The following is a 26,769-nucleotide window of genomic DNA, read 5'->3' as shown; positions in this document are numbered from 1 at the left end:
ATATGGATAAACAATGTGCGGAGTATCATTTAATATAATTTATACAAGGTTTGTGGTCTTTTTATTTTGCATTGCTAAAAGCTGGGAAACTGTAGGCGTACACGCTCCCCCCCGACCACCACCACCATCACGTTATGAAGGCTGCAGGAATATACTTAACTTTATGGCCCTGACTAAGTTAATAACATTTCCACAGTGCAGGCATCTATTTCAATTTATTTCCAGTCAAGAGGTCCATCAATAACAGATGTAGCAATTGACCTGATACCACAAGCAGGCTAATGGCCCTGCAAACATGACAGCCATAACATACAGACGTATACACAGCGCTGTGCAGGCAAACACACCACTACATCTCCATTGGCGATCAAAACTCCTGTCAGATGGAAATCAATACTTGAAGTACAGGGGAAGATTGTGGAGATGAAAGATGCTTTTGACTGATAACTGGCTGCCAGGTTCTTGTATCACCTATGCAGCGTTGACTCTGGGAAATGTGATCCTCTTTCCTTTCCTCCCTCTCTCCCTCTCTCTCTCTCTCTGTTGTCTGGCATTGGGTTGAGTCATGAGAGGGAGAGGAGGCAGAGCATCGGAGGAGGGGAGGACGAGCACATCCTGTTACAAGGACAAGCATTTAACAACATTAGCAAACAGCACACATGCATGTGTGTGTGGCCGAGTGTGTGCTTGTGTTCTGGGATGTGGAGCTTTGGCCTTCACCCATGTTCCACTCCAGTTCTAGAGCACCACTGTTTGATAAATTGCCTCCTAATAGGATTGGCATGCATTTATCTGCTAATCTAACGGCACCAGGCCAGGCCTCGAGATTTAGCTGGCCGTCAAGTCAATGCTCCTTCTCCACCCTCAAGTTCTCCTTCTCCTCCTCTGCCATCCAACTGTATAATCCTGTTATACATTTATATGTTTGTGTTCGCCAAAAACAAAACAAATCAAATTTTTCAAGGTGGGACTAACACACACAGGTAATGCAATTGAAAGGTAGTCAGACTCAAGCTGGCCTGGGTGTTCTGTGCATGTCCTCACCCCTGGAAAATCCAGAGTACTGACAATTTATAATGTGTCAACTAAAAAAATCTAATATTTTAAAGTTCATGGATGGTAGATCAAGGATGCTTTAATTTTAATTTAACATGTACATGATAAATGACATCCAGTGCTCAGCTCTCATTGTGCTACCTATAACGCAGAATTTGTTTGATTAAAATAAGCTATGAAAATATCAATAAAAACATACTAAAATACAAAAAGGTGCATTACAGTTAATCAGTGCATAATAATCTGGAGGAATTTAGCAGATCAACAGTCTTATGGCATCCAGGTAGAAGGTGTTCTTCAGCCTATTTGTTGTTGCCCGAATGCGACGCAACCTCCTGCCAGAAGGAAGGAGGGTAAACAGTCCATGTGCTGGGTGGGTGGAGTCCTTCATGATGGAGGCTGCTCTGTCCTTGCATCTAGTGATGTAGATGCTTGACAGAGATGGCAAACTGCAGCCGATGAGTCGCTGGGCGGAGTTGTCGTGCCTGCTTCTCTGCCACTGTGCAGCTGCAGTACCACACAGTGATACAGGAAGTGAGGATACTCACTTCCTGTATCACTGTGTGGTCAACACGCTACCAACCAGCAGCCAGCTTAACGGGAAACCACCTATTACTTAAAAAGCTGTAAATTCTTACATAAAATCTGCAAACTATGCTATAATAGTGTTTTTTATTTACAGTGTATATGTTCAGATGAAAATGGTCTATATCGCTGAGAAAATAACACAGAGCGACTAGATATTTGGGGCCAGAGCCTTCAGCTGCTCTACCCCCTCGCCTCTGGAACTCCCTCCCCCCTGGTATCAGGAACATTGTCTCATTCCCCATCTTCAAATCCCATCTGAAAACCGACATTTTTAAACAGGCCGACTCCCTCTAACTCTCTACCTATTGCTGTTATTTTTTGTTATTATTATTTTGCTGTTGTACGGCGACCTTGAGTGTCATGAAAGGCGCCTTCAAATATAATGTATTATTATATTTGTCTGCAAACTTCCATTGAAAAATTCCACAAAGGACAGAGGCAGAAAAGGCTCCGCTGTCTTGTATGTTTCTGCAATGCTGTCAATCAAACACTTGTTTCACCTTTCAAACATAGTGCAGAAGGAACGTCCGTGCCCGCCCTCTGCTCCATTGACTCCCAGAGAAGCTGAGCTTTCGTGGAAGTGATGACATTTTTGCCGCATTTGTCCAATCACGTTGAGTTCATCGCAGTGAAAAAAATATTCACACTTCACACTTCATACGATAAACCAGTTCCTCACTCGTGTTTGCATTATAGGACAAGAACAATAGTCCCATTAGATGCCATTAAGTCAGTCACAGTGAATTAACCATAGCTCAACATAACTGTACATGGTAAAATGCCGCCTTGTGAACGCCCGTCACTCCCTCCCTCCAGCTTTCAGCATGACCTACCCAGGCTACTCTGTCAGAAATCTCCATCTCCACCATCACCTGCTCCCCACATCCATCCAGACCTCCATTTCTCATCCTTTCATCTCTACTCATAGCAGGCGGCGACATGAAGCGAGGCACGCACACAGGCACACATTATGCGTCTGTGGGTCTCTGGAGTCTGGAGTGATAAGTGGCAGGTAGAGGAGAGGCTGCACCACAGGGGCTGACATCGTCGCCAGCGCCACGAACGTTTCGACTGTAAAAACAATCACACGCGCACAAAGACATGCACGCGCAGACACACACACACGAGCAATGTAAACAGAGACAGAGGCAAATGGGGAAATGCACACCGGTTTCTCACTCCAACACACACACGCAAAGCCTGAAGGAGTTTATCACTCTCAGCATGAGGTGTCTGTGAATACAGTGTGAATACTAACTACCTGAGGTGAGGGAGATGACTGACATTAGATGCGCCTGCTCTGTTTAGTTCACTAGATTCAGCAGTTTCCTTCCTATTTTTCTCAGTGCCTTCACTTCAGTAGCTTTCAACAACGTGATGATTATTTTATTTCTTGCTCCTATGCAGTCACATCACTCACACACACACACACACACTTCCGAACCAAATAAATAAATGCAATCAAACAAACATGAAGGGAGGGCTCTACCTTCTTTCCGTAGGCAGTTTTGGCAGAACTTCTCTTGTTCAAACATCTGGCTATAATTCATTTTGCTCATTCATCTGTCATGTTGGTAAAAATGCACTACACAGTTGAATTTCTTAATTTGCCGTGCTGTCTATTTGGACTTAACATTAGAATAAGATGATGGAGCAAGTACCATGTCATGAAATGTGAAACTTTAGAAACTTGAGCTGACTTGGATGAACCCGGCACAGTCTGCCAGTAATTGGATTTTGCTTTGCAGAAAATGTCTGGCAAATGTCCTTAAAAAAAAAAAGGCTAATCATAAACCCATCGCACGCTAGAGGCGGGGCTTAACGCAGTGACAACAGAGAAGCGATGTCTAGCAGCTTTCAGGGATCACACACCGTGGTTGACATCAAATTCAAGGAATTTTCAAGGACAGTCCTGGACCATTTCCCTCAAGAACTGAATCTGCTGACACAGGTTAAGACGAGACGGCAACTTGTAAGAACCGCTTCACCCATGGTGTCCACTTTTATTGATTTGCAGCATGTTCTGCATCTGGACAAGTGATTGTGCTTGGGATCTTGGACAGATCAGATCTTGGAATTTGCATTTCCCAGGCATCAGATAATGTAAGCATCTCTTGCTTAGCGTTACTCGCTCATTGTTCTGCAATGGAATCTATAATGTCAATGGTGGAGAGAGACCGTGGACAGTGTCCACAACACTGCTGGTAACAAAGACTAACATTTATGTCCTGCATAGGCCAAGTCTATGGACATCAGGCAATGCAGGGCATGAAACAGTAGGTGGCGTCATAACAAACAAGGGCACCGACATCTGAACTTTACTTCTTTTCAAGCAGTTTCAGGGACCCATGTGGATTTTTCAAAAACTTTTAAAATAATTTTTTCGAAATCATAAAATCTTTGCATCTATGCATCCAACATGGCCACCGTCTTTTGATTCGGCTGTTGCTTCCATTTTAAGCAACTTGCTCCTTTGAGCTCCCTTGGTCAAAAGTCATTAGAAACCATTAGTAGACTGACATCACTCCTAAAAACTACAACAACCATGTTTGTTGACACGTTTTCCGTCTGTCTCTCTGCACACATAATTGGTTGTAGGTCTATACAATTGCGTGCAGAGGCATTTTGCAGTAATGAGATCTGTTGGGAAAAGAGGATTTTATTTTCTGATTTGTTTTTGAATTTTGCATGTGAATATTCACACGCAAAATAAACAATGATTGTAAATCATGGAACTTGAATGAAAGAAAGAGAAGTGACACCTGGCAGAGAAAAAACAATTCCAAATATCTCAAGCAGCAAGTCCTTCAGAAATGAGAAAAAGAAATGTTATTATCAGCTCCGAGCTTCTGAAATGGGAAGATTTTCCGAAATTACTTAATTACATTACATCATAGAGGTACAATTTTTATTCAGCGGATTTGAGATTCTATTAAATAGTTTAATTGCTAAAGGAAATAACCGTCACAGCTCGGAAACTAGTCCTAAACTAGACTTACAGCCATTGTAAAACTAGTACACTGTGGAGTTGACAAAATTCATTGTGCAGGTACACACACGCACACGCAATTCAATCAAAACAATCCCTCTACCTGAGAATCTCAATCTGAGGTAGTTTTGTTTAGTCTGACAAAGCAGTTATTACATCATGTAAACACACACGCGTACACACACACACACGCACGCCCACATACATGCACACACACACACACAAACACACAAGTGCCTCTTGAAACAAACAGGATCCACCCAGTCGTCTCACACACATACAGCTTGTCAGTTTGAAACATCTGGTAAAGAATCTGCCTCTATCATTCCAAGCCTCTCATGGATGGAGAGAAGAGGACTAAATTAGGACAGTGAGACAGGAAGAGAAGAAGCCTTGTGGCTCCACTGAACCAGGAGCATGCAAAATGCATAGCTTTCGCATGTTGACTCTTTCCTTTCATCTCACTTTCCGTCTCTCTCTGCGTTTCTCCTGCTTCGTGACTGAGCTGCAGGGAGAAGACTGTGCAGGATTGCTGCCAACGGAAGGTGCAAATGGTGTATAGCTATAGAAGAGGCAGTGCAGTTGAGTTTCTCATTCCTCCATCATCATTATCATCTGCCTTTGCATGCTTCTTTTCACCATCTCTGTCTGGCACACATTAGTCACATTAGTAAGCAGAAGGGTATGAATTAGTGTCTGGACCAATAATTATATGTTACATATTCTGACTTCACAATAGAACGGAAATAAAGGAAAATGTTAATGCTCTTTGATAGAATTTTCAAAGCAGCTGGTTGCAAAAAGAACTCAGGGTGAATTAGAGGTTGACCAATGTGGGTTTTCTATGGTAGTTTTTTTTCTGGGCACTCAGGGCAGATTATGGTCCATAATCAATACTGGGTTTTTTTGGCGCATATATTCATATTAGTCAAATATTATTTTCCTCTATCCGATAATATTTTATCGGATAGAGGAAAATATCTATTATTCAATAGGTGCCTGGATGCAAAAACTACACATTTATCACAATAATGCACATAAAAATTGCAAATTCAAAAAGATTTGAGGTTCTGAATATAAAAGCGCATAAAAGGGTTTGAAGGTTTATTTTCTCTCAGAACCTCGAAATGCATTTGCTGCAGGGTAAAAACCATCAATGTGTAATTTCTTTGTCCATTCATTCATTTATTGATTTTAAAATAAATATTGATTTCAATATTCGTGCTAAGCAATATATCAGTGGTGTCAAGCTCATTTTAGTTCACATACAGCGCAATTTGATCTCACGTGGGCTGGAACGGTAAAATAATACCATGATAAACTATAAACAACAAGAACTCCAAATGGTTTAACAATATTATTTCAAAGTTTACCAGTTACAAATAACGACCTACTGATCACAGTGGATACAAATACACAAAAATGTAGTCACAGGTTTCTGAAAAATAAAGTATTTAACAGTATGATTAGGTTGTAACTGTGAAATTCATCCTGTGGGCCAGATTGAACCATCTTGTGGGCCGTGGGCCATATGTTTGACACCCCTGCAATATAAGAAAACTATAACGTTATACTTGACATTAAGATAGAGTAGTATCACCGTTTTCATGTAACTCAAGAGAATGTAATTTGCGTTTCTTATTTACTAATCTGTACTAAATCTATACAACTACAATGTCTGGAACATATGGATATACAGTACTTACATCTTTCGAATGCACATTTTCGAGGATTCATCAACAAGTTGTAGTTTATCAAGAAAGTTTCCTGCATAAATCTATCCAAATATAACATGTTGGAGAGGAGTTGTAGCCTGATTTTCTGCTACAAGCTGAATTAGTTTATTAGAGATACTTGTGTTTATTTTTGGTCCATGCTGTGTGCCTCCCACACCTCTCAGCCACAACCGTGACCATTTGACAATCAGTGATGCACAGACTGACCTCGATTCTTCTTTGATTACTAAACCAACTGCCCTGATGCACGAGTGTCTGACCTTCACACACACTTATACAAGAGGGCACTCAGGATGACAATTCTAATAAAATGTGCTTACATCCGTTCTGCCAAGTCCGTCATGCAAAATCATGTAAAAACAAAAATCACCTGGACTCACGGAGACATACATTTTGACATGTCCCTGTGTGCTTGTGTATATTTATACATAAATAACAAGCTCAAATCAAGGTTCTAGATTCAGGCTGGTCTCCTCAGCCTTCTTCCTCTTCTAAACACTTCTGCTTCCATCTAAAAAAAGGCTTGCGACAGCCACCTTTTCAAAGCACAGGGTGACAACTGGGTCACCCTGTGCTGAGAATCTGTATCCACTTACTCACACCTGACCTGCTCTGTTCAAACTAATTGGGATCTGCCATTATGGCATTTATCATGTGGCCAAATAAAAAGGACACTATTTCAGAAATGTGCAGTCATCTGTGAGCAAAAGTCTAGATTGGTTCAAATATTGGTGCAAATGCAGCCGTGTTTTTATTTTAAGGACACATTCCGCTTCCCTTATCACCTTATTTATTGTTGCAGTGATGTTCAGACAGCATAGGTCATGAATGAATTGGTTTTTCCAAGTGATGCCAAAAGTCAGAACGTCCTTCATTGTATCATCCAGAACATCTTTGGGAACTTGTCTATTACCCCAGAATGACAAATGAACCAAATATTCCTTGGCTGTGTGGAACATATGACATCAGTCTTAGAGTTTGCTGTCAAAAATGACTGGCAGTCAAATCTACAGAGGGATAAATATGGAAAACAAATATATGGAACATGTGCTATTTTTTTTTTTCACAGTGAATGGCGGGTTGAACCACAGGGATTCCACTGTTTGGAGAGAATGTAGGCTTTTCACCACTTCTCTTCACCGACTGCTCTGCTCTGGCTTCTATCGACCCAAAACTGGCTTATTTTCCCCTTTCCTTCGAAGAGAAAAAGGTGTTTTCTCCTCGCTGAGAGGCTCAGCTGGAGCTGCAGCAGTCGGCAGAGCAGAAATAAACATGAGCTAGTGGAAATAATATTCACTTTGGTTCAGCATTTACCATCAACATCAACTCTCATGCTAAGTTGCTCTGTGATGCAAAGTTAAGGTGGCGGATTAAGGTGGTGGCAAAAGACATTGTCCTGAAGACACAGTGGTATTTTGCTGCATGGGCTCAGTGCAATTTAGCTCAGCATGGTATGTTTCGGAACATTAAACCTTCATCTGGCTTGCGTTTCCATTGTGGTGTGTGTACGCTGGATGACAAGAGAAGAGTGTGACATCATACAAGTGTCAATAAATTCAGCAAAGTACAACCCTCAATTCTGCTGTGTGTAGATATACTTTGTTAAAAAGAAACACAAAACTGCACACTTCATTTAAAAACGGTACTTTATGTTCCCTTCTCTGTTGATAAGATAAGTCTCCAGTCCATCACAGGGCCATAGAGACAAACAACCATCTACACTCACACCTATGATCAATTTAGAGTGTCCAATTTGCCTAATCCCGGAGAAAACCCATGTGCACACGGGGAGAACATGCAACTCCATGCAGAAAGGCCCTAGTTCTGAACCAGGTCACCAACCCGGGTCTTCTTGCTGCAAAGGCAAGAGTGGTAACCACTACACCAACCATGTGGAATCAAACAGAGTCCTGCTATTTTCGTATTTTCTATTTTGCTAAAATACTGTTTGAAGGATTTTCACTCTGCTTGAAAGGTAGCTGGGTATGTTCAAACAAGGGTTGGGCGATTAATCGATTTTAAATCAAAATTGTATTTGTTTGGACAAAAAATTAAAACCGATTTTTCCAATTTTTCCTTTTTACTTCGCTCTCTCAGCTCCCGTCCCCTCCGATCCATTCCATTCCCCTCCCCTTCCCCCCACTAGTTCTCTGACAATATCGACATGGCAGCGTGTGTGGAAAACGGCGAGTGTGCCGTCACAGGAAGAGACCTCCGACACAAGAATCAAGCCGAACACTGCCGAACTGTAAATAAGTTAAAAAGACTTAACAATCCTAAAAAACCTGGGTTAATCTCCCGACAATGACCAGGGAATTTATATTATATTTAACAGAGGAGTATATTCCGTGACCAGCATCACACTGCCGCTGTATGTCAGTCCAGAGTCTGTGCTCTGGTCATGGAGGACGTACTGAACTAATATTTGTAATTAACGGCTTTACAAGTCACAAGACACGCATTTGTGTGTGTGTAAAAAAAAAAATGTCATTCATTTGCACATAGTACCCCATATGAATCATTATGTTGTATTTACTTTTTGTATTTAGTTTCACTTTTTTTTTTATCGTTTAAAATCGGATCTGGTATAAAAAAATCTGGGATTGTATTTTTAAGCCATATCCCGCAGCCCTAGTTCCAACTTGTAATAGAAGTAAAAATGAAAAAAAAATTACTCTCTAAACTCACTTTCTGTATTTATATCGAGAAAAGCAACATCAGTGACCAAAAGTCTCTGTCAAAATGGCCCCTTACTTTCGCTCTCACTTATTTTCCCAGCTCCAGGGGAGAGCCGACAGCACCGTTTCACATTCCACAGTGCAAAGTCAGGATCTACTGCATCTCTCTCAAGACCCCTACAAAGAACACACATTATAAACCCCTCATTTCAAAGTCACAGCATAGGCGAGTCCGCCTTCAGAGAAAATATACAAACTGATACTTAGAACATTTAACATGCTGAGGTCTGGCAGGCCAGAGGCCCAGAGCATGAGACACGTGGACCTAATCCCCCCCAGTCCCCAAACCTAAATACTCTCAGACCTGAGAGACGACATTCTGTCAGTAAAATGCTTTACAAACACTAAAGACCATACAGAAATGTGTACTGTACAGGAGAGATTATTTCACAAACACACAAAAAAACACTTCTGAAAACACACCTTTAGGTAAGTCGAGAGTGATTTGTGACGCCCTGAAGATGAAACTGTGTATGTGTGTGGAGCATTAGTGGAATGTCTGAGCGACATGCCCGCACTTGCACTGTAACCTGCAGAAAGACACCCTGGGGCAGCTCACAGCAGGTCACAGGCAACATGAATGAGGACATGGTGGCATAACAAACAGCTCGACATCTTTGCTACAAGGCAGGCAGATGGCCTCCATAACGTCTTTGCAAGAGTTGAGACGAGCTGCTACAGTACTTCTATGGACGAAAAGGTCTAGTGTAAGATATCGGGGGGTGATTTAGTTAATCTGAGCTGCAGTGGAGTAGAGTCATGGTTCACGGTCACTGACAAAGGCATGTAATGTTTTTGGAATGCATGCGTAGAGCCATCATCAAAAATTTAAAAAACAACATCAAAAAAACACAAACGGGCAACCCTAGCAATTAGCTTAAGCTTCCCCACCAGCCGTCATACAGTAAGTAATAGATGATGGATGGATGAGTCAGCATATTTCCTGGAATGGTTTCAAGTCCATGACGTTTGCAAAACTCACAATTTGAAACTACACGGAAATGTAACACATACTGTACATCATCATTAGGGCTGAACAACTTTGAATAAATATCTATTTATGATTACTTTGACTGAAATTGTGACGGAATGGTACTTTTTACATAATCATTCTCCTTTTCATTTGAATAACATATTTAAAATGATTACTGTGCGATATTTGTGCTGATCTGTGAGAAACAAAGATGTTTTCTTCAGTCTGTGGAATATAATGTGTATAGGCCAGGACAATATATAATCTAAAATAGTCATTATTTGCACATTGTGGCTTTAAGAAATATTTCACCTCCTGCGATTTGAAAATCGCAGCATTGTCATGTTGTGATTTTGATCCATTGTTCAGCCCGAATCATCATTGTATTCAAAAGTTGAGTAGCTAATGATTTTAATGGTACTGTGTGAAAAATGCTCCATTGCTCCAATATTGCAAATCAAATCACGTTCACAAAACCTATCAGAAAAATCTCAATTAGATATTTCCCTCAAATTGTTCGGTCCCATCACTGAATCAATCCAACAAGACAAATTAATTGCACGTCACATCTCTTTCCAATCACATCAATACTGAGCTGGGAAATTCCCTCACCTTCTGCCATCTGTGCCAGAGCAAAAAGATAAATGGTGAATGGCACCATCTGTGAATCACCGTACCACTGGCTAAAATCAAACACAGCAACAACAAAAAAGACTCCCAGTTCAGCACAACAGACAAAAAGCCTGTCCTTACACTCAGGTCCATGTTATTTGTCAGATTCCATGATGTGCTGTTTGAAACTACAACAACCCCCGACCGACAGACAGGGTTAGTGCATCTTAAATAACGGTGGCACCAACGTGATACAGCTGCACATTTGGAACCTGATTACAATTACATGGTCACATTTCAACAGCACCTGAAGCGATGTTTTCTCGGTATCACTTTTACATCATGCATTTTGCATCACTTAGCAATGCATTGAGATGTACACTTAAAACAAGATTAAACCATGCAAGTGGTTCTGCAAGGCCTCATTTCAGCACAGCACTACTTTTCTCATGGTTAATAGTATGTGTTTAGAATGTTCTAATATAGCTATTGATGTAAAAAAAAAACAAAGGCTCTCATGATTAAGATTATATAATTATATCAAAGTTCTTTAAGAATTATTTATTATTTTATTTAACAGACCAATTCAATACCTGAGATTTTGGAGAGTTACATTTTTTGTCTTAGATAGATAGAAAGATATCAATGATGTATCAAGAGTGACAGCAGCTTATAAATGCATCAGGGTTTTCTCTGCCTTGACGGCCCTAAACGCACCTAAAAGAAGTGAATGAGCACTCCCTGAAATGTAAAACTGACGAAAATAAGCTGATTTTTGTGGATGGCTGGATCTTGACATGGTGCAAGGTTACGAAGAACAAGTGAACTAACGCAATGAAAAAATGAAAGCAATTACAGCAAAGCCAAGCAGAGCAGACACAGCCCTGAAAAGGCATTTGCTCTGGCATGGGAGAAAAACCAGACAGCATGAGAAAGCCAGAGAATTTCTGCTCAAATATATGGGAATCCAAACCTCTAAACAAAACCTTACACTATTGCATAACCACTTCAATTGACCTGTGGAAAAGAGTGCAGAGGTGCGTCGGTTCGGTTAAAGCAGAGACCTTCACCATACTGCACAGTATATCGATTTTCTTTTGTACAGAAGAACTTTTCAGTCTTGTAGTGAACTCACAGATAACAACAGAAACAACAGATAAGTCAAGATACAAGACAACCTATGTTCTCAGTCTATGTACACACCCACAAATACCGTATACATTAAAGCCTAATCTATGATTTCTTAACATCTCAGCAGTTTTGATGAGCCTTGATAAAATTCCACCCACAAGGTCATACGTTATTTCCTCCTCCCTCTGCAAGGGTTTGGTCTTCTGTCATATTCAACTATTAAGATAAATGTTTTACTGTCTAACGCAAGAGAAAAGTTGCTGCAGTACTTAAAAACCAGCTATGGCTCAGAATGCAGACAAGGTCATTCACCAACAAGAAGGTCAGTGGTTCAATCCCTGGCTGGACCAAATTATTCTTGGAGCATGACCTGAGTGAGTGAATGATGATGATGATGTTATAGAAACCTAGAATTACCACATTGTAGTGGTCCGCCCCCGTCAAGCAGTTTAATGTCCGTCATTTAACCACAGCAGCAAATACAAAGTTACGTGGTCACCGTGACCTTGATCTTTGACCTATGGCCACAAAAATCTAAAATATTCATTCTTGAACCCTGCTGAACCTCTGTGGTAAATTTATGAGGTTCCCCTCAAGGCATTCCCGGAATATTGTGTTCACAAGGCCTTAAATGTGTTTTGCAAGATGACAGTGACCTTAAGCTATGCTCTTTAACCACCACATTCAAATCATTGTGTCCAAGATTGTTTATGCCAAACGTAGTGATATTCAATCCGTGCTAGTAGTACAGTATATTTCATTTGCAAGGGTAAGGTCACCATGATCTTTCTTTGTGATAAAATGCATCTGAGATATTGTATATGCCCTGACAATATAATTTTTGTGGGACAGATCACTTTGACCACCAAAGTCTAATAAATTGATCCTTAAGTCCAAGTAGATGTTTTTGCCAAATTTGAAAGGGTTCCCTTAAAGGTGAAGTAAGAAGTTTATAGTGACATCTAGAGGAGGCTGAAATTTACAACAACAAACTGCTCCTCTGCTCACCCCCTCCCTTCCCTGAGCGCTACGGTATCCTCAGCCGGTCAAAAGTCGTCCTCGTCGTCTTTCTCCGTGTCAGCAGATGAGGTGCGTGAGGCGAGGGAGAGGGCGAGCTACCGCGGCCGTAGCAGACGAATCGGAGAGAGTGGAGGCGGGACTTCCACTACAAGTAAAGCGACGCTTGATATTTTTTCTCTCGGGTTTGTCTATACAGGCTCCTGTAGAAACATGGCGTATCGCTGCTAACAGTGGCTATGCAACAGCGGCCCGCGACCATGTTATTTTACATGACTTTTTGAAACACTACGAAAATTAAACAAAAACTATTATACATCGACTAGACAATGCAGGAGCACACAATATGTATAAAAAAATGGATTTTGGGTTATATAAACCCATAAATACTACACAGTGTCACTTTAAGACATTCTTCAGATATTACAATTACAAGAATGGATGGACGGACAACCCCCCAAAATACAGTAATATCTCAGGTCAATGATGCAATGGTTGTCAAGATGTCAAGACTAGACAAGACTACAGACAATTTACCAATGTACACCATCTAAATTTAGCATCAACATCCACTAGTGTCACTTTATACCGGAGAGGCTGCAACTGAAAATGACCGCACGCATTCTTCAAAAGTCACGCACGCACACGTCCTAATTCATCCATCACACTGTTCCCTCTGCTAATTGTTCCCTCCCTGCTCTGATCTAAGACACAGAGGTAACTCCACCAGACCACCTTTGGGCAGCAGAAGGAGATAGAGAAGAGAGTGAAATGAATGGACGTGATGACAGTGTGCTCCCTGCAGCAAGCCAAAACTAACAGACTGTCTGAGGAAATAACGCAAGGCCACTGAGGAGTTGGCACTGGCCCTACCTTCTACCATCCTTTGCAGCATATGAGCAGAATTGATTTATCAACACAGGTACAGCTTTCAAGCACTTATGGTTAGATCAGGACACTCCACTACATTAGAAGGACTGAGGCGCCTCAGCCAGAGATAAAGAAACGGATTCTTCAGATCTGCCTGATATGAAGGGTTTAAAATGGGTCTGTGTCTGAATAGTAGATTGGCTTGTACAAGTGAGTTAAAGCTAAAACAACTTATGCACTTTATTATTTAAGTCTCTGAAGGTTATCCTTTTATGCAGTGGTTCCCAATAATAGGACCAGAACAAGCCTGCTAAAACGCTTTAGACCCTGGTATACTTCTGCACATGACACGAAATGCATCATCAATGCACAACACGCAGGCTGCGTGTGCACCCCAGATTTTGGAACTGCAGAGTGCGTGTTGGGGGCGCGTGGACAGCGCGAACCCCACCGATAGGAGTATAAAGGCCACATTATACTTCTCCGACTGCGTAATGTGTTATCCGACTGCGTAACCACGGAGACACCTCGAGCCTTCATACTTCTGCTCGTGGTGATGGATACGCACTGCAATTTCCCACCCGATCAGTAGGGGTCGCTGCACAGGTTGTGTTGTGCTTTTGGCTACAGTGAGCAATGGCGTCCGAGAGAGAAAGAGTAAGACTGTTGTTGTGGCCGTTTATCACTTTTCTGTGTCACGTAACGCAGTTTTAAGATAATTTGAGGTGAGAAATTGGCCATTTAGAGTCTAAACATGTGCTGTGTGTGTTAAGATATGACGTATTTATAGTTTGGCAGCGACGTTGTCGGCGGTGATCAGCTCCGCCTCTGTGGGCGCTCGGTGCGCACTGTGAGCCGGCACAGAGCAGCTTAGTTGGGCCTGTCCTGAGGACCAATCGCAGCTCTTGCCGTTTCCTTTGTCCCTTGACGGAGTGACGGACACGTAAAAAAATGTTGTGCAGTCGGAAACGACGCAGAGGCTATCCGACAGGCTCTGCGTCGACACAGACGCAGGAGAATAAATTGGGCTTAAGTCCCACTTAAAAATCAGTAAAATCATTTTGGCAACACCCCGCAAGTGATTGAAGGTACGTAAGCGACTCCCGTGCCTGACGGGCCTTTCATATGTGAATCCGACGTGTCCGAGTGAGCTGTAGCATTGTTCTCTTCTTCATTGGTAGGAATGCGTCCTATCCCCTGCGTCCAGACTTGTAACTTGCATATCACAGGTAGTGTATAATATATGAGTGAATATAAATGAATACATTTACTTTTTATTTATAATTACTGGCTCTGCTTGTTACCAACATAAAAAGTACTGTACCACGCAATGACCACACTATCTCAGCAAAGCAGGATCAGGGCTCAGATGGTTGGTTAATTAAGTGTTAATCTGGACTTTGGGAGAATGGTGCGCCAAGAAAAAAAAACAGAGAATGGGAAGAATGTGCAAACTCAAGACAGACTGAACTGAGCCTTAGATTCCGTGGAGGAAACAGGTAAGTACCACCATGTATTGACCCCTTGCACACTACACTACTCCCTTAAGAGGAATCCCTGATCATAGTTTCTACAAGTTAGTTTGTAGTTTCAGTTAAATGTCACCGGGATACACTGGATTTTTTGGAGATGGTACACAAAATTGTTTTCAAATGTGAATGTCTGGGGTGGGTGGGGTGGGGTTAGATAGTTGCAAACTGTTTCATCATCCTTAGTCACACAGCATTCTCTGGAGCATTTCCTGCCTTACTGCACATCAATATTAGAGGAAAAAACATGTGAAAGAGGAAATGACACGCAAGCAGTAAAAAAAAAACATGTCGGAGTAAAGCCAGGTGGAGCCGCTCTCACGTTATCACATTTGGCACATTATCCTGCTCATCCATCAGACCTCCTTGTTCCCGTGGCTGAGATGGAACAGGGAAACATCCAGCTTGACAAATTTGAATATTAGTCGTTCTTGATCATGTCCTTGAAACGACAATAACTCTTCTGTTTCTCCTCTGGTTGGTGGCAGACTTTAAATACTGTGTAGTATCACCTCCTCTTCAAACTTCATAGATTATTCCCTGTCCTAAAGACCATGCGTATAGTAAACATTAGCGTTAATCGGCCACTGCGGCGTCTTCACTGCTACTCGCCTCTCGCAAGTATCATAGAGATAAACCATTACACCAAAACACACCCTGGTGGTGTCAAATCAATTCAAATGTTCTTTTTTTAAAAGAACCGTTTACCTGAAGCACAATTTCGACAAATGGCAACTTCAGAGTGCAGTTCAGAGAGAGTTTTCCTTTAAAAGGAACAAAGATCTGAAGACGAAGGACTTTGGATAACACCACCCTAGTGAAATGGCACACAGATGGCCGCAGGGACAAAATAATCTAAAGTCAATTACACCAAATCCTCGTCAGCGCTATGGGAGTACTAACTTTAATAAAGTGTTTGCTCATTCTTCTCTAAAAACTGCCTCTATATTCGACATAATTTATTGCCTGGAGAGTTGGAACACATAACATCTGCTCTCAGGATTTGCTGGTGCTGCATTTCACTATAGAATTCAAACTTTTTTAAGGCTTTATTTCCTATATATTTAAAATGATCTGCAATGAACCCGACACCCTGACGGATTTAAAGGTTGTGTGTAACATTTACGTGAAATTATTCAATATTATTCACAATTGATGTAGAAATACATCCTTTTTAGTGTACAATCACCTGATCATTGTTTGTTTTTCAATACACCAGAATGAGCCTTTTTATATTTACACAGTAGAAGCCGCCATTCAAAACCACCCATACATTAGCCCAGAATGAACAAAGGTCCCGTGAGTTTTTGATGCTAGCTGAAGGTTACATACGTTCTCCGACACACTTGCTAATTCACACTTCAGTGTGTGAGAATCACAGGTATCTAATGGTAAGACTGCATATTTGTGACAAACTCCAAGGTCCCCTGCGCTCACCCCACCCTTTCCCAAGCAGGCCAGGGAACTACGGTGGCCTTCACAATCCAGAAAGGATACAGTTCTCCGTCATAACTCATTCAGGGTTTGTAAGCTGCCACCTGAAAATGTAAAACGCGCACTCTTGCTGGTTTGTCCATTCAAGCTGCTGTAGAAACATAGTGATTAGATTATAAAATCTAACCTGGGTGTCGGTGTGAATGTGAGTGTGGATGATTGTTTACTTGTGTTTGTTGGCCCTGTGATAGGCTGACTAACCTGTCGAGGTTGTACCCTGGCTCTTGCCCAATTTTACCTGGCTTCAACACATGACACATATTTTTCTTTTATTTATTTTTTATTATAATCACTATTTCTTTGTTGTATTAATATTATGGCATTGTTGCAATCACTTGTGTTTGTTGTATGCTCTGTTTACACACTTGATTTCAATAGGAGTTCCTTGATTAAACAGGTTTGTATAATTACAATTAGCACTCTGAAAATGGAAACAGGTAAATAAGAGGCTGCAGGAACATGATCTCCAAGTAAGTAAATAATGTTCAAGCTGTTGCTGTTGAAGAACGTGTATGAAATCCAAACCTCAAACACAGCAACAACATTGACTCTTAATATCTCAAGTAAACTCTTTAACCTTTTCCTTGTGTTTATTTATGTTAATCACGTTTACAGCCTTTTTAAAAAGTGTCTTTCTTTTGGTGACGCTCTCAGGTTTGACGCCAGCTGTGGCTTCAAAAACAAAACAGTCTGTTTGAGGTGTTTGCATTTTGCAGACCGCTGTGTTGAGGCAGCCAGTCAAAAGAGCAAGCGATGATTCAGCAGCCCAGGACGTCTATAATCATCCCTTCACATCTTGTGCCGTCTCCTTTTCAACACAGTTGCAGGTTTCTGTTTTTCAAATATATCTAAAACGTCTTGTTTTGGGAAACATGGGGAATACATGTGCACTTTAAAATCCTTAAAATAAACTTGCATTTTAGCCTCAGTTCTGGGAACTTCTTAACCATTATTACATTACTTTAAATTTAAAGGTGAAGTAAGTAGTTTATAGTGACATCTAGAGGAGAGGCTGACATTTACAACAAAGAACTGCTCCTCTGCTCACCCCCTCCCTTCCCTGAGCGCTACGGTATCCTCAGCCGGTCAAATGTCGTCCTCGTCGTCTTTCTCCGTGTCAGCAGATGAGGTTCGTGAGGCGAGGGAGAGGGCGAGCTACCGCGGCCGTAGCAGACGAAGCGGAGAGAGTGGAGACGGGACTTCCGCTACAAGTAAAGCAACGCTTTATTTGTTATCTCGCGTTTGTCCTTACAGGCTCCCGTAGAAACATGGCGTCGTGGCAATGCAACAGCGGCCCGCGACCATGTTATTTTACATGACTTTTTGAAACACTACGAAAATGAAACAAAGAATATTATACAGCGACTAGACAATGCAGGAGCACATAATATGTATAAAAAAGTGGATTTTGGGTCATATAAACCCAGAAATACTACACAGTGTCCCTTTAATGTCTGGAGGACCTATTTTATATAAAGCTTGTGATAAGAGCAGTGAGGCGTGGACAAGCCCTCATTCCAATTCTCACCACCACCACCACCACCATCATCATCATCATCATCATCTCAGATGATCCCACAACATGTAATCAGTGTTATTTGTTCGGGCTTGTACCGAGGCATCCAAAGTCCTCGAGGGGATCAGACAAATCTCACATTAGGGAAACAACAACCTGGAGCGGAGGCAGCCTGACAGTGGGATACATCAGGGATTTTGAAATGTAAGACACTGCACTAGTGTCTGACAGATCCCCTACAGCTTAGTTTCAGTCCAGGTGTCAGACAGGTTTTCAGTCAACCTTTCAAATGCCATAAATGAAACCAGTCTAAAACAAAATGTAATGAAAAATAATATATTCTGATCATGTTTTTTTTTTTTGTTTGTTTGTTAATAATCAACCTCTATTGAGCTTAATATTGGAGTAATCACTTTGGTCATTTTGAGGCAAAAAGTAATATGTGTTGCTGTGACATGTTGCTGTTTTTCTTGGTGTTGAATTATATTAGATCGATTGTTATTATGATAAAAAAAAATGTTAGGAGCAGCCTTTACAACTGCCTGAAACATACGGATCAATTATGTGTAAAGAAGCACCAGAGACGGTTTCTACAGATTTACTGATCTGAGAAACCTGTTGATCAACTGTAAACTGCTGTACAATTGACTTTGTTTTTTGTTTTGTGAACAACAACAGTCCATTCCATATACAGACAAACAAAAACCTCACAGTTTTTAAATGTTTGCGTGCCACACATATGGCTCAGTGATTTATTTTACCTACCTCTTCCTGCTTTCTCACATTTTAAGGTGTAAAATAAATATCAGTGGCCCTCACACACACACACACACACACACACACACACACACACACACACACACACACACACACACACACACACACACACACACACACACACACACACACACACACACACACACACACACACACACACACACACACACACACACACACACACACACACACACACACACACACACACACACACACACACACACACACACACACACACACACACACACACACACACACACACACACACACACACACACACACACACACACACACACACAGCAGTGAGTTGTGCTGACTCGGACCATTCAGACTTGGCAACAAGAGCGTGCCACATCACACTTAATAATGTTTTATCTTTAAATCATTAATTTATGAAGCATCGGTTCATAGTCATACAACAAATTTGAATTGGATGTTAATGGATTTAGAAAAATAAAATAGCATCTGCTTAGAGTGACCAGTGTGACTCAGGCGGACATTATCATGAGGTTTATGAGCGTTTGAGGCACATGCTGGGTGGTTGGAAACTATTGTACATTTGAAAGCAAACAACATGCCGTGGGGGGGAAAGCAACAGCTTCCATTTGTTTACCTAAGTCAACATACATAAGTACATAATGAAACAACACATGCAGGCAATGTAAAGCCATTTTCCACACATGAAGTGACAACTGACAAGTTGACAAAAGACATAAAAGCCTGTACGTGTGTCATATTAGGTTCCACCATTCATTGCCGCTGAAAAATCCCACAGGGGAACGGATATTTTCACCAAGATAATGGACCACGTCATAGTGCAAGTATCTTCCTGAAATGATCCCAGGGACAATCAGAAAAGAAAGAGTTAATGACCTGGTTACTGTCCCTGATATCAATCCTCATAAAGCCCTCGAGGAATGAACTTAAATGCACCATAAAAAGGAACTATATCCACCCATCAACCTTGTGCCGTTATAAAAGGCACTGATGTGTGTGCTGCCGGTCAAGCTGAACAATTCAGTTCAAATATCTAATCAAGATTTTGCTGACAAATATTGTGCGATATGTCAAGATTCAGGTCAAGAATTGCTGTTGTGCTGAGGGAGCGTTTGTGTGAATACAGCAGCAGTGCAGGGGTGGGCGGAGGGAAGACGCGTTTATCCCATCAAACTGAAGAACGACTGTGAAGGATTCACTTCTGAAAGTTTTCCCGGGTGCTACTCGGACCCGTTTGCGGCCGCCTCACATTACTAGCACAATGTTGCTGTTGCCTCCGTCTGTCTTGACATAAAACAAATCACTTCCTGTGAGCAGCGTGGGAATGCCACCAGGCCACACAAGATCTCACCACCGCTTCACTGGGAAACAGAGAAAGAGTTGTGTGGAGCGGATGGGTTTAATCAGCACTGTGTGAACTCTCTTGACAATGGTTCAGTGACTCTAATGCAAGCATGAGAGCTTTTTTGTGTTGCACTTTTTTCGGTTACAAAAATCATGGAGAATGTGGTTTGCTGATTGCACTTTTATGATTGCATTGGGATTTTTATTTTTAAAAAAGGATCCATTGTTTAGCTCTTGCACATTACAAGTCCTCTGTTGAGTCACTGGCACAGTGTAGTGGCCACTGTTATCAGGACCAGAGCTGGTCAAATAAGGTGCAAGGAGCTTCTTCTATTTATATGGTCTGAGAGTGAAGGAGGTTAGCTTTCAGATTAGAAGACTTGTTCTTATCTGACAACTCCTTTTTTTGGGCTCTTTGTAAATGTGGCAGAATACTTACTGCACTTAACCACAAGCAGACTCTGAGTGAAGCAAGTGTGAAGTACACCTGAATCCTGCTTTTCTTCTGGGAACAGTTTCACAAAACTCTCCTTCAAACCACAAAGGCCTGATTTAGTCGAACTAAATGCAAGAGATCAACGTCAAGAGCAGAACCTGAATTATTTAAACCGTATCGTCGACCTGATTCCTCTTTCCTCCGAATCCTCACTCTTGGTTGACACTGTTGACTTCACTATAATCCAATCATGTTCACTACCTCAGCTCCTTATTAAGCATCCTTTCACACTCTTGAGCTGATGACAGTCCACACCGGGTCATTATGTTTCAAACCAATTGTACAAGGTCATGAATGAGAGTGTGAATCGATATCCTGCGACACATGGGGAAAGAACGCGGAGGTGGATAGAAGATGGGACCTTATGCAAGACATAACCACGTGATCTTTATTGATCTTCACTCCAAATGAACACTACATCACAGGCGTAACAGTGGCTTTTTGGATTACTTGTAACCCGACCATGGATCTTTTTTTGGCAGATCTCTGAAAATAAATGCTTGACCTTTTATCTGCTGCTGAGGTGAAGGACAACACAGTGCAAAGAAGAGATTAGGGTGAGAAAGGGAGAAGAGAGAGATTCTCTTTGGATGCTTTTGCATTCTTGTCCTTAATTTGCTCCTAAATGCTGTGTTCTTCATCTCTCGTTGTGCTGGTTGTCACTTCCTTCCACCCTGCAGCCATGCTGGAGCCAGCCTTGCAGCTGTCCACGATCCAGCATTACATAACACAGCTGCATCACAACCCCTCCACCACCACCACCACCACCACCACCACCCCTCCTTCTCACAACACTGTCACCCCACTGAGGAAATGACAAGAGGACAAAGTTGGATGCCCACTCAGGGAACAGACACACAAACCCGTCTCTTGTACGGTTTGCTTGTTGAGGGCCAAGTTAATGAGGTAATGCGACACTGCAATTGCTCATTTGCTTCTCCATTCCGTTGGACCCGTGGCCCCTTCACCTTTTGAAGCTCCACTCAAAACACACTAGACAGAGTGCTGCTCAAGTGTAGGTGGGTGTGTGTGCATGTACCAAGGCTACATCAATTTGAAAATGGCAGTTTTCTGATAGAAACTGTTTACTTCGTTCCAGAAAGTACTACCAACACTAAACAACAAGGATAAAATGCTTGAAACTGCCGTGACAACGTTTAAGACGGGGCACAAACACACAAACAAGTAACAAGCAAAGCAGTTGTTTTCGGTGTAACTGAAATCATTAGAATTGTTTTGATGGAACAGATTACGATTCGGCCCATGGTCGCATTTATTTAACAGTGCTGAATATAAAATAAAATACACCAGATTCCTCTGTTAAATGTTGAGATTTTTAAAAAATGTCCTTGCTAAATATTAGAGATCAACGTATGTTTTTTTTGGAATTTTTAAGTCTTTTTAACAGATCTACAGTTTGGCATTGTTCAGTTTGATTCCTGTGTTGGACGTCGGCGCCGTGAGTCTTCCAGTGACTACACTCTCCAAATCAGTGGTCGGCAGTCTGTCGATGTCACATTTAATTATTGGCTCAGCTCGTTTGGAACCTCGCCAGAGCAGTTACCAAAGAAAGCACCAGGTGCTAGAAATGTATAATGGAAAAGCGCCATAAAACACGGGTGTCAACGGAGCCTTTCCTTCACAGCTGATTGTCAAGTCATAGCCAGTGAAAGACAACAAGAAGTGATTGTGGGGTAACTGCATCAGCTTTTGCCTGCACAGACTAAAAAGTGGCCCCTAAGTTTAACTAAAATGGAGCCAGCAGCATCTTTAACCTTCTCCGTGGGTGAGGCTGTAAAAATGCTGCTGTAGTGTGGACTGCAGACATATCCAGACCAAAATGTATGCATTTTTAAACAAAAACAGAGTAGTGTGGATGACTCCCAAGTCTAAAAATGGCTGACCCAGTTTCTCATCATGGCCCTGTTCTATCTCTGTGCGTACTGTGTCGTGACTGTAAAACGCAAGGCATCTTTTCTGGAGGTGCTCACACATATTAAATAAGCTCCACATAAGGAAGTATCACAGTTCTTCTTCATACTGTGTCAAAAATGTGTCACCACTGCGCTCTGAATCTCATTATGCTGTGCGCTCAAACTTGTTCAACAAGACAATCATTGGATTACCGTAAGACGGCAACATTTGTGTACTGGATGAAGCCAGTGGAGTTTTTCTGACTGCACTGAGAAAAGGAGGAACATCAGGGATGTGACAACAATCGATTAACATTCAAACATAATTTCGCAGTTATTCATTGCGCGGCCTGAAGCGCAGCTGAACCATGACAAAAAGGGAATTCCACAAACTGTGCTCCATCAATCCTTTAAATAACTGGGCTCTCACAACAGAGACCAGTGAATGTCAGTGTCCTGCTCAGAGAAAGAATGATGGCTCACCGACCGATGTGGTCGTTACATGCAAGTGTAGGAAGCCGCACTTGAGAGACATGAGGTGTGAAGGTACCCACAGGAGGCTGATTTGTCTGAATTCCAAATATACTCACACGGATCATTTTCCCTTTCCTGTAAGGGAAGATCAGCAGTGGAAGCTCTACAGCCTCAGGTATAAAACACGCTGATGAATCTTCTTTTCAGAGCTCTGCTCTGCCTGGTTATTTAGGGAAATGAGATGTTTGAATTTGCTCATGCTACCCAAAAGAGCAGCGCTCAGCAGGATTACCGTCTGTATGAACATGATTTTCTGAAGAGCAGCCTTTGAAGATTTGTTATCAATCACATTCAGACAGCACAATGCCCTCCCGTCTCTGTTATGTTTTGCTCATGAGCCGCGCAGATGTGGACTGATTCTTCTGTGGGGAGCAGAGGGATTCAGATCAACATGATAATTCAAAGTTGTCTTCCTTTTTTTTCTTTTTTTTTTCTTATGCATAAATGAAAACAGTTAAAAATACTTGGATTCCACTGAGCTCAATCTGTGTTTGTTGGGAGGGAGAGCTGCATTTACCCAACATCCAGGGGAGAATCAAATAATGCGGGCAACAAAGAATCTGCCAGTGTTTTGTGTCAGTTGCTAAGCGAGCTGGGTCTGATTTGACAGCATGCAACTCTCCAGTGTGTCCCACCTACGCAATACTTGTGTTGCCACCAAGGACCCCTATGAAGCAGTCTGTCATCGCTAACAGAGTGCACACGGTGCACAAGGCATTCAAGCATAATATGGTTGAACAGTCTATTAAATCTTCTTCCAAAACTCTCACCTTATATCAATCAGTATGTGGAGGATCAGTTAATTAACCTCCATCTATGGAGGCTCTAACTAGGGCTTTAAAAATCACGGTGTCCATTACTGAAACTCTTTTATGGAGAAAGACGTCCCACAATTCAAGTTTATACTCTCTACTCTCTGTGCATCTTCTGTTTCACCACAACCTACTTCTGCTAATTTCACAGTATTAAGTATGTATATACATATATGTATACATATACATAGATATCTAAAACACAGAATGTTATCTGTGATTTGCATCTAAAAAATATCTCAAAATGGTTGTGAGCTCCCACAGAGAACACACTTCAGCCATCTACAGGCACTGTATTGGTGTGTGTTACTCTTACACTGTCCTGGGGTGTAACTGTAGAATATTGGATGATTTTTTAGGAGGAATAACAGTGAAGGTGCTGCAGAATCAATGAGACCAATGAAAGCAATATGCAGTCTTTTTTTTTTTAAAGGTGCAACAATACCTGAAGATTTCTGGGCCTTTAACACTAACAGACATAAGGTCAAACCTACATAAGTAAATGAAAGTATTTTTGTGTTCAAATCTGGTACAACTTCAGAAGAATGTTACTCTGGATTTTTTTGGAGGGAGGTTGTCCCATGAAACTCTGAACCCTAAAAGTCTCTGAACCATGGATTTGACACCTTCATGGTCTTATACAGGCTTATTGTCACTTTGTTGGAATGCACTGCGCTTCATTCCCCTTGTGTCACCTTGAGAATCGTTGTCAGTATGAGTTAAGAGTTTCAATCAACCAACCTTCATGATGCCGCAAGGTGTGTTTCCAGACCCCTGACTTCTCTCGGCGGAATTGTCGCGGCTGCCACTCCCGATCCTTGGACTGCTGTGATCCCTGTACCGTCCATTGGTGTAAACTCCCTCGGCCCCGTAGCCCTGGAGGGCGGCAGACACCTCCAAGTACGCGCGGGTGCCGGTGGGAGTGAGCGCGGCCGCGTCGCCGGTGACTCCCGCTGCCGCGTTCGTCGCGCCCTGGACCAACACGGGGTCCAAAAAATGTCCCGACGCAGCATCTGAAGTGTGAATCCCTGCCATGATCCGCCGGTGTTACAGCAAAGCCCGTCACTGCACAACGTGAAAACAACCCATCTCCGACCCTCACACTGCACTACAGTGGACCAGCTGTCTCCTTCCCCCGTTCACCACAGCTGCGTGTCCATCATCATCGGAGCGCACGGCAGCGGATGGTCACGCTGAGCTGATCCGTCCTGGAGGAGCGAGCAGACGGCGGCGGACTTCACACGCCTCCCTCTCCTTCTCTCTCTGGAGGAGTGTGCTCCAACAGAGAAGGGGAACAACAACAACAACAAACGCTGATTGAAGACGCTGCTTCACTGCTCACATCCCGCGCTGTCGTCTGTCTCCGTGTCCTCACAAATCTGCTCCGCCACTGTGCGCATCGCCTCGTGTCCTCGGCACTTTCTGCAGCGTTTGCAAACGGGAGAGCGGGGCTTCCTCTTACTCACGCATCCGCGGGACAAATTCAAGAGTCAGAGAGAGGGCGCAGTCGCAATGAGCCCGCAAACGCGCGTGCACTGCACACACCGGCGCGTGCGTGCGTGCACTATCAAATCCACTGTTGTCCAGCGCGCGCAGCCTCACGCAAAACAGATCCACAGTGGACCTGAAGTTTCTCAAAGTGTCGTACTTTTTTAACATCTACCTGAAATTGAAGCTTGAAACTCACGCACAAATTCACACGAGCCTGTTGTGACTTCTCCACAAGAGGGCGCTCACTGTGTTTATTCACAGGTTTTGTATGAACGTTTGATTTAAAGGGGGAGGGGGGGGGGGGGACTAAATGTATTAAAGGTGCCATATGTAAGAATGTGGCCAAATACGGTTACCACATTCAAATTCAAAATACCGAGGTTTTTTAGGTTTCTTTTTCTGACATAACTGACATAACCAAACCATGATTTGCAGTCTGCAAAATATTTTTTTAATGCAAATATTTTGTCTGTACTGTTGTTGTTGGTGAGTTCAGTTTGTTATATGAACATTATTCCTGAGTCTCTGTGACATATTAGGAGGATTTTATGGCCAGTTGCTTTAGATTTATTACATAATGCACCTTTAAATATAAATACATTTAGTTTAAACAGCTTTGTTTAAATGGGAAAAATAACTGTGTCACAAGTTAAAAAGGATATTTCAGGTGTTTTGAATTGTGGCTGTGTCAGGTGTGTGTGTCCACGGTACATCCCGCCTTTTGCCCTAAATCAGCTGAGATTGGCACAAGCGACCCTCATGTGGAGGATGAAGCAGTGGAAGATGGATGGACTTTGCCAAGGACCAACATTTCCATAAACTAGATTGCAAGCTGGACCCTTGCTCTCACTGACAGCAGAGACAGAAATACAGATTTTAGCCATCCAATAAAAGGCTCACCTTAAAAAAAAACATATACCTGCTTAAGAATATGTTTGCCCATTATTCTCGCCATGAAACAGTCTTTTCCAACTCGAGATTGAATATTGTAAACTCCTGTCTCGCTGCATCAAAGTCCATAGAAAATATATGTCTCCCTATAGGGGTCGCCACAGTGGATCTACTGTTGGATCTACCATTTTGTCTCTCCATGTGTCTGTTACACCATCTGTCCTCATGTCCACCTTCACAACATCCATGGCAGCTCCATCTTCAA

At 42.2% G+C, this 26,769-nt stretch overlaps 1 protein-coding gene across 1 annotated transcript in view; it reads right to left on the bottom strand.

Moving 5' to 3' along the window:
* The window catches only part of LOC310932563 (inactive phospholipase C-like protein 2), a gene marked incomplete at both ends in the record, with an annotated part of 81,725 nt that extends 56,568 nt beyond the window's left edge, over positions 1-25,157 (bottom strand). Inside the window, one exon of the mRNA XM_083895889.1 lies at positions 24,864-25,157. Within this exon, the coding sequence (XP_083752015.1) occupies positions 24,864-25,157 (294 nt within the window). The remainder of the gene's footprint in view (positions 1-24,863) is intronic.
* Between the last annotated feature and the right edge of the window lie 1,612 nt (positions 25,158-26,769).

This window comes from Microchirus variegatus (assembly GCF_963457635.1).
Source record: "Microchirus variegatus genome assembly, chromosome: 10".
NCBI classification, from domain to species: domain Eukaryota; kingdom Metazoa; phylum Chordata; class Actinopteri; order Pleuronectiformes; family Soleidae; genus Microchirus; species Microchirus variegatus.
The sequence above is the reverse complement of the archived record's forward strand: the minus strand, read 5'-3'. Positions and strand labels throughout refer to the sequence as shown.